The sequence below is a fragment of the Diadema antillarum genome, unplaced genomic scaffold, assembly GCF_040938485.1.
Source record: "Diadema antillarum isolate AM-2024a unplaced genomic scaffold, OU_Dant_1.0 seq00000460_RagTag, whole genome shotgun sequence".
Taxonomy (NCBI): Eukaryota; Metazoa; Echinodermata; class Echinoidea; order Diadematoida; family Diadematidae; genus Diadema; species Diadema antillarum.
The window spans coordinates 2260115-2273425 of record NW_027271431.1 but is presented as its reverse complement, the minus strand read 5'-3'; the positions used below and the strand labels follow the sequence as shown (position 1 = coordinate 2273425).

General features: G+C 39.3%; 1 protein-coding gene across 1 annotated transcript; it reads left to right on the top strand.

Annotated features, from left to right (window-relative positions):
• Window positions 1–207: 207 nt before the first annotated feature.
• Window positions 208–13311, top strand: LOC139733082 (transmembrane protein 184C-like). Its single transcript, XM_071643924.1, has 8 exons — window positions 208–482; window positions 2073–2109; window positions 5355–5560; window positions 9506–9577; window positions 10204–10291; window positions 11185–11397; window positions 12082–12256; window positions 12830–13311. Exons 1-8 carry the CDS (start codon window positions 208–210, stop codon window positions 13309–13311), a joined length of 1548 nt encoding a protein of 515 aa, XP_071500025.1.

The window sequence follows — 13311 nt, the reverse complement described above, 5'->3', positions numbered from 1 at the left end:
CCAACTATCTATGGTACAAATCGATATACCTGACTGAGCTATTTTCATTTCACACATTAATTGGTGATAATGAGCTTCATGTTCTCAGCATGATCAGAATATCTATATACAGCTAGTGCGCGAACAGCTTCATAATTATACTTGTGACGCCAGTGTTAAACGATTCGAAGATTTCACTCCCGGAGTGGTCAGGCAGACTGTTCGCAAATGGCGGTGAACTGCCCCACACTTTGCAGAAACTGCCTAAGCGGGAACTGGCGGCGATATTCCCGGCACATCTTCGTGGTCGTCTATCTTCTCCTGACCGTCACGGCGTTGGCGTTGACGATATGGGTGACCGTACGGTTCAGCGACGATTCCCAGGTTTACTTCTGGTTCGTCGCTGGTATTTCAGTTCAGGTGGCCCTCGCCGTATCACTGTGGAACATATTCAATCACCTTATATACTACACTAAACCAACTCTACAGAAATACATCGTAAGGTAGGTCCCTGCTAACGGCATTATTGTTTTTACCACTTCTAATATCGATGACAATCAGTAGTCACGTGGTAATTTCTAGGAGGAACTGCAACATTGTACAGGAGAAATTCATGCCCGTTATTTGTCACCACCTTTACTTTCATCCTTGGACACAAAAGTTTTCCACATAGGCTATATTGTCAGTATGTCCCTTACTTATCATTCTAAGCACAAGTGGCGCCTGTCTTATTCAGATCGGCATCTTTCTGCCATTCGTAGGGCACCACTGATCTCTACCGGCCCGGACTGCGAGAGATCAGAAACGCCCACCGTAAACACCTCCGAGAAGTCCTCTATACTCTCGTGATAATTGGAAATCTCTGCGGCATCGTAAACAAAACTCAAAGATTGCCCTAGACTGGTTCAGCTCGTACCCGTTGGTTGGGTTCATCTCTGAGCTTTAGAATACTAGTATGTTACAGACTATGCTGAGATATGATGACAGTTGGTTGTATACCGGTATTCCCGATTAATGAGACCACAATGTGAACGTCACTGTTAAACCAAGGTAGACTTAGTTTTGATCGATATTCAATGTCAACCTCATCTAGATTTAACAAAAAAAAAAACACCTCCAACATGATATTCATTTCATAACCTCTAGGGTTTGCTAAGTGTCACCTCAAGTTGAGCTATGATCTCTAAGAGTGACATGTCATGTATTTGCAAGAGCGTTCCCAATAAGAACATGTGTATATAGACTTTCCACCTGTTCATGGAATGATGTTCTCTACTTGTCAACTTTCGCTTCTGGGATTTCCCTTTTGTCGCATCACAGACTACCCGAGATATACAAGAGCGTATTTTTACCAACTTGGAATTCAGCTTTGCGGTTACTGAAATGGCGCATATAAATTATCCCACTGAAGACGAGTACCGGTATACACAATGACAACCCAACAACGTTTTGATAAACGGCGCATAACATCCATCATGTCATGTTCTATGCGTGTTTTCCTTGATTTTCTTCACTGGAAAGAACATGTAATAATTCAGAAATTATCAAGCATGATCACTCCACCATTAATTAGTGCGGGAATATAAAACTTTGTGAAGTGTTGTCATTTTGGTTGTGGTCAAAGTTAAAGTGTTATGGTCAAAATTGATTATTAGTGGATTGATGTTAGTGAATGAAACGACATTATAGTCTGCAGAACACTCACATATGATTATAGAGTATATGTAGGCCTACAGAGTAATAGTTAGCCAACAAGAAAACCTCCGATTTAACTTTGAACTTCAATCGGCAGACATACCGATTAGAGTGACAACCGTGTGCTAAAGACTACTTCTGTTTTCTTTGCATACTTAATTGATAACCAATGTGGACTTTGTCCACTTCTATAGGACTTAATTGAAATGGCTGTCTCTCTCTCTATCCCTCTCTTTCAGTATATGATGTGTGTGTGTGTGATGGTGTTTGTAAACACAAAAGACTCTTAAAGCGTATATTGCTCTCCTGATTCTGACTGTCATAAAGCCGTTATGGAAAAGACTTGGTAGATCTTAGTAAGGATTTTTCTTTGTGTATTATTTTGATTCTCTTTCCAGAATGGTTGGGATAATCCCGGCTCACAGCATCAACTGTGTAAGTAAGCGGGCATTAACATGGTATTTACATTAATCTTTATATCTTCACAAAAGAAAACAAAATCAATACATATTATGACGAACTTGCATGTACACAAACGTAATAAAACATCAACAATAGCATCCATTAACAACTATAATACGTAACACGATAATATATTGTACACACACACACACACACACACACACACACACACACATACATATATATATATATGTATATCGAAACAAAGAGAGGGAAAACTGACCAGAAACAAATAATAAATAGTGAAAACTTTGAGCATAGAAAATCGGTTTTCATCGGGATTTTCATCCCGATGAAAACCCATTTTCTTTGCTCAAAGTTTTCACTATATATATAATATTATATGTACATATATATATATATATATATATATACATATAAACATAATGGTGATGTGATAAGATCATTACATGAATGATGAAATGTCAAACAATGTGTTTGTTTGAAATTGGTGTAAAACTTTTGATATCAATACAAAATATTTACCTCCGGAATTTTCAGCTGTTACCGCTACATCCTTCATCAGCGGAACGACCCGTTTTCGCCCTGATCACGTGACGGTCAATAAGCGGGTCATAGACTTTCGGAAACTAGTTTGTACCCCCACCATCTTTGTTGAGAGAAGGTTAGGCCCTGATATAGATTAATTGGTACCTTAACTCCCCTTTCAAAGTATCGAGGTTCCCGGTCTAGAAACTCCACCTTCTCCAGGTCCACGTGATGGCCTGGCGATTCGATGTGGATGTGTTGTGATACTTCAGAGGAGGTGGAGCTGGGTCGTCTGTGTTCAAGAAATCTGGTCCTAAAGGGGGTATCTCACTGAGCGGCGAACGTTTGCGAACGTAGCGAATTTGGGATTTCGCCAGGGTTCGTAAAGGGTTGCAAAAGGTTCGTTAACAGTCGCAAGAAAGTTCGCAAACGGTTTTTATTGTCGCAAACAGTTTTTCTTGTCGCAAAGAAATGTTGAACATGTTCAAAATTTCTTTGCGAACATTTGCGAAATTGTATTTTCGCTAACAGTTGCAAACATTTGCAAAACACTCGTAAGAATTCGCAAACGGTCGTAATACGGTGTCGCTAACATTTTTATTTGATTCGCCACTGCTAGCGAACAAGTAACCATATGGTTCCTATATAAAAGCTTCTGAAACAGACAAGGTTCCACTCTAAGAAAGTTCTTGAAGCTCTTGACATCTCCATCATGATTGTAATTGCTGCAAAAGCTTTTCATATTGACCAAAGTCTGTCCTCTGCAACAACCACTCTCTGACCCCAACAGTCTTTCTTTTCTTCTTCCTTTCTTGTTTTTCTTTATTTTCTTTCTCTTATGCTGCACAATAGCTGTAGCAGCAGCCAGACAAAGCAGCTCTTAAAGGATAGCAACACGTTGAGCCTCTTCTTGGCAGAAATTTATTTCCATATACTGGAAATCCATCTTGAACGGTTGTCACAAGAGATCTGAATTCAGGGGAAGGTTTTACGTTCATTTTATGGGTCTGACTACTCGCCTGGTACTTATCTAGGTCCAAGAACATTCGCAAATTGTCGCAAAGGATTTGCAAACAGTTGCTAATATTTGCAAAAACTGTCGCTAACATTTGCAAAATTGTCAACGGTCGTAATACGGTGTCGCTAACGTTTTTATAGGATTCGCCACTGCTAGCGAACAAGTAACCACATGGTTCCTATATAAAAGCTTCTGAAACAGACAAGGTTCCTCTCTAAGAAAGTTCTTGAAGCTCTTGACATCTCCATCATGATTGTAATTGCTTCAAAAGCTTTTCATATTGACTAAAGTCTGTCCTCTGCAACAAGCACTCTCTGACTCTCTTTCTTTTCTTCTTCCTTTCTTGTTTTTCTTTATTTTATTTCTCTTATGCTGCACAACTCTCTAAAAAAGAAAGAGTGAAAATGTTCACTCTTGAAGGAGTGAATTACAGAAAAGAGTGAGTTTTGAGTGAAATTGGAGTGAATTTTGAGTGAAAATATCTATTTTCACTCATTTTGGAGTGACCTCAGGGATCACTCGAAAATCTTGGAGTGATCCCTGAAGTCACTCCAAAATGAGTGAAAATGAACATTTTCAGTCCAAAATCACTCTAATTTCACTTGAAACTCACTCTTTTCTGTTATTCACTTCTTCAAGAGTGAACATTTTCACTCTTTCTTTTTTAGAGAGAATAGCTGTAGCAGCAGCCTGACAAAGCAGCTCTTCAAGGATAGCAACACCTTGAGCCTCTTCTTGGCAGAAATTTATTTCCATATCCTGGAAATCCATCTTGAACGGTTGTCACAAGAGATCTGAATTCAGTGGAAGGTTTTATGTCGTTTTATGGGTCTTACTATACACAATCGCCTGGTTCTTTTCTAGGTCCAAGAACATTCGCAAAATTGTCGCAAAGGATTTGCAAACAGTTGCTAATATTTGCAAAACTGTCGCTAACATTTGCAAAATTGTCGCTAACGTTTGCAAAATTGTCGCTAACATTTGCTAACATTCGCTAATAGTCGCCACCTGTGTTCGCAAACACTTTCGCAAACATTCGCTAAAGGGTTGCTAATTGTCGCTAAACATCGCTAAAAGTCGCTAACTGTCGCTAATGGCAGAAGCGAACTTTGATTTTTCGCAAACATTCGTCAGAAAAGTTGGCGAATCTCAAATTCGCTACGTTCGCAAACGTTCGCCGCTCAGTGAGATACCAGCTTTAAGGGATCGTGATCAAACTTCCGAAAGTCTATCACCCGCTTATTGACCGTCTCGTGATCAAGGAAAAGACGGGTCATTCCGCTGAAGGCTGTAACGTTAACAGCTGAAAATTCGGGAGGTAAATATCTTTTATTGAGATCAAAACTTTGACACCAATTTCAGTTGAATTTCCAATGAAGATGAGCTTCTACTCTAATTTGTTTGTTTATCAATGAAAGAATATAAAGAAAGTAAGATTGATATCATTAATGACCCTGAATTGGCGATAAAACAACTTTTGCAATCAAAATGCAATTTGTGAACAAATAGAATTATTTCAGTCCCACTCAACCATTGACAAGCACCATGTATTACCAATGTGAATATGTATATTTTCATTCATTACTTTCAACGCTTCATTTTTATTAGATTAATCATCAAATTATGTTTACAAATCGCATCCACTAAAAGATTATTCTTTAAAAAGGGACAAAATCTTTAAATGGTTTTATTTGCTCACTTCCCCCGTCAGTGGTTAGCGATTCGCTACAAGGGGACGACACTTTACCTGGATACCATTCGTAACTTCTACCAGGCTCTGGTTATCTACAGCTTTATGTCGCTTCTCCTGGGTTATCTGTCCGAGAATTACGATGACCTGTCGACTGTCCTGGCTAGAAAGCCACCGTTCAAATCGAGACCTCCATGTTGCTGTGTCAAAGCCGTCCCTAATAAGCGGTAAATGATACAGCTTCTTTACTCAACTCAGTAAAGCTGTTAAGCCCCCAAAATCATGAGAATTATTGTGCGAAATTTGACTAATTAAAGCATGAAACTTTCACCAGTGTTAATATATACCATAAGATTAATTTCAAGATGGGGAGTAAGTCTGACATGACCTCTGATGACCTCCTGAGGTCAATGAACTTTAAATATCAGAATACTAGCTGTATTGATGTTTGGAGGCATTTGTGAATGGCTATACAATGAACTAAATATGCTTTTGTATTACAAAGAAACTAAATCTTCCGATTCCACAGGACATTGACAGGTTTCTACCTTTGACCTCTGATGACCTCAAAGTATCATAGTATCGATCTGTGATGTCATTCTTTAATGATAAACATGGTTAAGATGTACAGAACGAGCATATTTGTTTTACAATAATGAAGTTGTCTTCATATATTCCAAAGAGCACAGACAGGTTTCTATCTTCTACCTCTGATGACCTTGAGAGGTCAATGACCTCAAAGTATCAGAATATTGATGTTTGGCATCATTGATTAATGGTAAACATGATGATGTTCTAGAGAGCTTAGGTATGTCCTATTTATTAACAAGCTATTACCTTATGACGTATGAAAAACACACAAGGTCAAAGACCTCCTAGTCTGTGGCCTAAGGCAGGGCTCGACACTAACGGTGGCCCGGTGGCCCGGGGCCACCAAAAACGCACGTCGGGCCACCACAATTTTAGAAATGAAGAATTTGGTAGCCTGATCGGGCCACCAAAAAAGGTCGGATATTTGCCTTTGGGCCACCAAAAATAAAAGTTAGTGTGGAGCCCTGCCTAAGGGCATGTATAGGGTGTTTAGTTCAGATTCTTCCAAAAGCACCAAATTTGGCCTACAGGTCTCTTATATTATACTTTTTGCGATTTTTGATGGGCGCCAAGACTGGCACCTCCTGGAGCGGCCATATTGGTTAAATCCAATATGGCCGCCATCCACGCTAAAGGTCAATTGTAATTGCCAAACTGAGCTTGTATTAGAAATATTTCCACTGAAGAGGGGTTTTGGTGTTAGAGAATATGATTCTTGTATCATTTCAACAATTCAAGGTCAAGTAAAGGTCTCTTTCAAGGTCAAGTCTGGGTCAAGTCAGGCAATTTGAGGCAATTTTTAATGACCTCTGGTATGTCACATCCTTCCGCTGAATAAGTGGAACTCCTATTTGCCCTAATTGTCTTCTTTTTACTCTATACTCCTTAACAGTGCATGGAAAAATGCATGGAAAAATCAAAATACATGTTTATGTATTTTACATGGCATCAGTTCCCGTCTGTTGTCTTGTCAGAAATGTATCAATCTTGTAATGTTGTTGTTTACTATTTTCCCTCTCCATCACGGGTAAATAATATGAAATGTGTTGATCAAAGTTGGTGTGATGTCGGAAAATGCGAGGCTATATTGCAGGTTGCCTTCAATTTGTTTTTCACAGTATATTGGCATGTTTTAACAGACGGTACTGTAACACACCCGAGATGCCTTTTGAAATATTTGATTTCTGCTTGATTTCACATGAGCAGATGCTTAGCAGTAGCATTTTTGATATCATCTCGTGTGAAACGAAAGCATTGTTTCTCTTCAAAAAATAGCGTGCCAATAAATCTGCACTTACGGTTGTGTGGTGCAGAGCGGGATCTTAACATCTCTCATGAAGCGAGACTTCTCTTTTTTCTTTTCTCTTCCGCACTAACAAATAAGTTTAGCAAGAAACATAGAAGCATAGAAGCACACTGCTATTTACCGCTAAACCAATATGGCGGCCATATTGGATTTTACCAATATGGCTGCCCTTGAGGGTGCCCTTCTGGGCGCCCATCAAATATCAAAATAGTATGGTTTTGGCTACATGTGTGCCAAATTTGGTGCTTATGGAAGAATTTGAACCAAAAAGTCCATTACGCCCTCCATTATCCAGACATGAGAATAATATTGATATTGCAATAGTTAATTGTTTATAGTGTAGGACCCACAAACCATGCATTTCTGTTGGGAAAAGAGTGGCGACTCATTCCACAGAACTTATTTGACATCGGGTATGTGCACATAGCAATTAAGTGGTGTCCATCTGTTTTCTCGTTGGGAGGGGGGGGGGTGAAACTTGGAAAATATGTGCAAGGGAGGGGAGCGGAGGGGAGGGTGTGGGTGGGGTCGGCTTTTTGATCTTTAGAATTCAAATCAAAATATCCCGTAAACACATTTTTCATAGTTAGGGAAATTATCAATCCTTAAAGTGTGCTACATCTATGAAAGGTACCAAGCAGGAGGAAGGAGTCAATTGGAAGGAGATATCCCCTCTCAAAAAAGGGGGATTTTGCATTTTCAGAATTGAATTTCAGCAATCTGATGCACATTTCAGAGTATAAAATTTGGGCAGTTTTCTCTCTCTCTAAAAAAAAGCAAAGCAAAAAGAAAAAAAAATCAACATCTCAGGAATTATTGGGGTGGGGATCAAGTGCCCCCTGCCAACACCCCACCCCTCCTCCAAATCGACGCCCCGGTGTGTGCATGAGTGTTTTTTTGCATTCCACTGGTTGAAAAGAAGAGAGAATTTTAAGAAACAATATTGTTCATAGTGTTCAATGTGAACAGTATGTGCGAATGCTTCAATGTTTCCTGCCAAACTTATTTGTTAGTGCGGAAGAGAGAGAGAGAAAAAAGGGAAGTCTCGCTTCATGAGAGATTGTTAAAATCCCGCTCTATACCACAACTAAAACGCCTACGCTTTTAGCACCAGCCGTAAGTGCAGATTTATTGGCACGCTATCTTTTCAAGAATAGGAAAACGACTAAGTTGTAACACAAATGAATTTTATTACATCGTTATCATGTTTATCATCAAGCAATTGCTCTAAATATCAATATTCTGATAATTTGAGGTCATTGACCTCTGGAGGTCATCAGAGGTCAAAGGTAGAAACCTGCCAAGGCTCTGTGGATCTTTGAGGCAATTGCACTGTAAACAAAAATGAGTTTTTAGTACGTCATTACCATGTTTAACATTTAATCAATGACGCAAAATATTGATTTTCTGCAATTTTGAGGTCATTGACCTCTGGAGGTCATCAGAGGTCAATTCTGACTTACCTGCCGGTCTTAAAATGAATCTTATCGCATGTACTAACACTGGTGAAAGTTTCATGCTTTAGTCAAATTTTGCACAATTTTTCGGCTTATCTGCTCTACTAATCAAGTTCAATGTCAGTTGTAATGCGTCTTTAGCAACAACGGATTATGTGGTTTGTTGTTTTGCTATTGATTTCGCTTTTTCTTCATTTCTTCCCAGATCTTGATTGATTTATCACTTTTCGCTTTCATCATTCGGCTTTTAAATTAATGCTACAAGTTTTATCACTCTACATTATCACAAAGTTCACATTTCTGCTAACCTATTTGATGATCGATACGGTGACGTGTCTCGATTTAGGACAACCTGTAAACATATGACTCTATTTAGGATAGATTTCGTCTGGACGAGTTTCAATGTGTGTATTGCAAATACTAGTATCGAGTTTTAATGTGTGTATTGCAAATAGTTAATGTAATTGATGCTAATGTGTGAGGGAGTCATGTTCTAACCGTATCACGCTATCCCACATCATCCGATTGCTTGAAATGTCCATCAGTGTCCTGATATAGATAACTTAAAGACTATTTGTAGATAGCATACAGATGAGACTCAAGAAATTAATTTGATACGAGTTGATTTTGAAATAGTAATTCGACTAAAAGCCATCGTGGCCAACAGCCGAGTTGCGACACATGTTGGTTTCTTTCTTTTTTCAGTGTTCAACAGGAATAGAAAACATAAAAGATGCAAGAAAATAAACATTGTAAGTTGACAAAGTTACTAAGAAGTCCTTACGTTTACTGGCTCATGATGTTTTGCATTGCGACAGGTTGATCAGCAGGTGTCGAGCTGGAGTATTAAACTACACTATTATTCATCCTATCATCACCATCATCGCCATGTGAGTATAAAAAATACCAAGGTTTCTCTCTTTTATCATCTTCTGATGACCTTTGAACTTTTCAACAGTCACCCACGTCACCTGAAAAAAAAGCTACCAGAATAAAAGGGTGAGGGAGTGGTAGAAAACTGTTGTTTTTTCAGAACCCTATTTCCTTTCATTACGGCAAAGAAGATGGTAAAAGCTTTATATGTGGGGAACTATGGTTGAAGATCGTTATTCCGGAGGTACGTTACATTCCGAAGGTCCGTTTATCCTAAAATGAAATAAGGTTCGTTATTTCGAAAGTAAAATAAGGTTCATTATTCCGAAAGGATCATTATTCCGAAAGTGAAATAAGGTTCGTTAGTCCAAAGATGAGGTGAGGTTAGTTAATCCGAAAATGAGGTAAGGCTAGTATGCACATTTTTTACATTTTCGGATTAACGAACTTTTCATTCTCAGATTAACGAACCTTCGGAATAACGAACTCTGCTATACATTGTACCTGGAAAATACAATCTAGACGCAATCCCTTGAGAAACCTGTAATCAAGGACATTGATATCTATGTATTTGTTGAAGGAATACATATTTCAGTAATCTATATTCCCATCATTATCATTCGCTCTGTCGCCTCTTTTGCAGCGCCACTGAAATTACGGGTCACTACGTAGAAGGTAATTTCACCGGTTTGTGGATCTGGCTCACCATCGTAGACGCCGTGTCGCAAGTTGTACGTAGTCCAGGACAAGTCAAACTCGTTCCTTCATTGTTGTTGTTGTTGTTCTTTCTCTTTTTCTTGTTCTTGTTAAATATATATAAGTAATGCATATACATATCGAGGGTTCCATGGGTCTGGAGTGTTCATTACTGAAATAAATGATGGTCCATTTCTTTTCTAACCTATAGTATTCAAGCCTATAGCGAGACTTAAAAGCGTAATGGTTTCGAGTAAGCGATTATGATGGCCATGTAGTATCCCATGAAATCATGACACTTTAAAGGCTTTGAAGTAATCTCTGTAATACACCGCTGTAATTTCATTTTACGATTATTCTTTTTATCAATACTCTTTAGGTCTTTACCTTTTGTTGATGTAAAGAAATGAATATATATATATATATATATATATATATATATATAATATGTATATTGTGAGATATGAAAAAGGAAGGAAAAATTGGTGCGTAGCTTTGACATCATTATTCCTCTCACTATTCCTCCTTTTCGGAAAAGTGCAAGAGTTGAAAAATTGGTCTCCGCCGGGAATCGAACCCGGGTCTCTGGCATGGAACGCCAACGCCTTAAACCGCCTTAAAAATGTATATATATATATATATATATATATATATATATATATATACATATATATACAGTGTATATGTGTGTGCATATACCTACACACACACACACACACACATATATATATATATACATATTATATATGGCCTGTAATAGGGTTTTTTTCAAATTAGGCCTTGACCCGTTGATGTACCAATAAATGAAGTACAATAGAATGAACAAGACAGGATAACACTTGAACTACTAGTAGTATACTGTCATTAGTTCCATACAGTATTTCTTGTGTTTCCCCTCCCATCCCGGCTTTGATATCCTCCCGATCAGTGGGCCATGTACTGTCTGATGATTTTCTACCGAGCCACCAAAGAGGAGCTACAGGGGCTGAAGCCGATTCCCAAGATGGTTGCCGTCCAACTGACAGTCTTCGGATCCTTCTTCCAGTCCTTCATCATCAACCTCATCATCGGTATCGCCCAACCCACGCTCAAGCCGGCCTGGGGCTTCGAGAGCGTCGAGGCGTTCACCAGGTTTATCCAGGTGCGTGCTGATCTCACCCGTGAATCGTGCGTTCATTCACTTCGATTTCTTATCGTACAGTATTGAACGCAGACATTATGGGGTTTGTATAAGACAATATTGATTGTTGTTTGTGGCCATACCTCTTGGCCCTGGTGAAGCGATAATAGAATAATAATGCAATAGCAAATGAAAAAAGTCTCAGATTTCATCTCTACCTCTGATTCGATCTCCTTTTCTCTGTCACTTGCTTGCCCGTATCAAATAATGTACCGTGCTCGCAAGATGAGACACCACATATATATGTCCTATGAATGGCCTCTTACAGTATTTTTTTTCATTCTATCAGCCCTCCTCCTACGAACCGATCTTTGTTTTAATGACAATTATTATTATTCTCTTCTAGGGCTTGCATTTCACTCTTGTTTGTTATTACACAATAAAAAAAAAAAAGATATACCAACAGACATGCATGTATGACGGAGAAGCCCTGCTGTACTTGTCTTTGTTCCAAAATCGAGGATATCTAAGACACATTCACAATGAAAACAACAAAACTACATAAAAGCTACATCTCCACTTTCTTTTCCCTCGTCTTAAGTTTGGGGTGCTAGTCTCCAAATTCATGAAATAAATCTTGTATGACAGCACTCCCCTGGATGTCTCCATCGTCTATACCTCTCCGTTTGTCTCGGCCTCTTTCAGGACTTTATCCTATGTGTTGAGATGAGTCTGTCAGCTGCAGGTCACCTGTACGCCTTCCCCTACACGCCTTACATCCAGGAGGGTATCCCCAGCAATTTCTGCAAGTCTTGCATCGCTTGTTGCTCCGTCACCGACATCACTCAGGATGTGTTCGTCCATGTCAAGAAGATGGCGTGTAAGTCAGGGATGGGAAATTGGCGTGGGAAGGTGCCGGGGATTGTCTCCTTGAACTCCCAAAGTACGGGGAAATTACCAACAATAGCAATGTCATTGTCACTGTATTTTGATAACCGATCAACTAGATTACACGAAAACACAAGGCGACATAATCGAGAAGTGGGATTGGCTTCGTATACACGTGAAACAATACGCCATGCATACATTGGGGAAAATTGATTACCTGGTGGAGATGGGAGCAAACATATTGCACACGAATCAGTTCTGATTATTGATTTTTATTCATTGATTTTTTGATTTTTTGATTTATTTATTTATTTATTTATTTATTTATTTATTTATTCTATTTATTTATTTTTTTTATTATTATTATTTATTTATTTATTTATTTATTTTTTTTTTTGGGGGGGGGGGGGTAAAAAATCCATCTATCAGAATGGCAGTCTTAAGAACAATTTGAAAAATGCGATAGATAGGCATTCCACGAATGACTCATCGCATCTTTTCGTAAAATTGATTTTTTTTTTTTTTGGTCATGATTCATAGTTGTTCGAATCTTCTCCGTTTCCAGCTCAAAAATCAAAAGTTGCACGAGACATCGAATACGATGACGATGATGAACAGCCAGTGATCGAATTAGACGCCGTGGCGATGGTCGTCCAAGAGGACCCGGGCCCTCTGGAGGTTGACGAGAAAGCCATCGTCATATCCGAGGGTCAGGACACCACCGTTCCCGAATCAAACGAAATCAGCGTCAATGACAAGGCGGACGACTCGCGAAAAGCAGATGGCGATGTCGGCAACTCACAGGATTGTGGCGGGCTGAGCGTGCGACGAGACAGCGGGGCGTACTCGGCGACCAGTGATACCGAACAGGGAGACGTTGACGGATGGGCAGAGGCGGGGATATCACCCGTTACCGTGACTGTCGAGCGCCATTTAGACGCGGATGTCGAAACAGAATCACGCGATACTGCGGCCACGCCACACGGAATCACTTTTAGTGCGAATGGCGATCCCGTCGGGAATCCTAACGAGGAGTCGCTTGCGTAG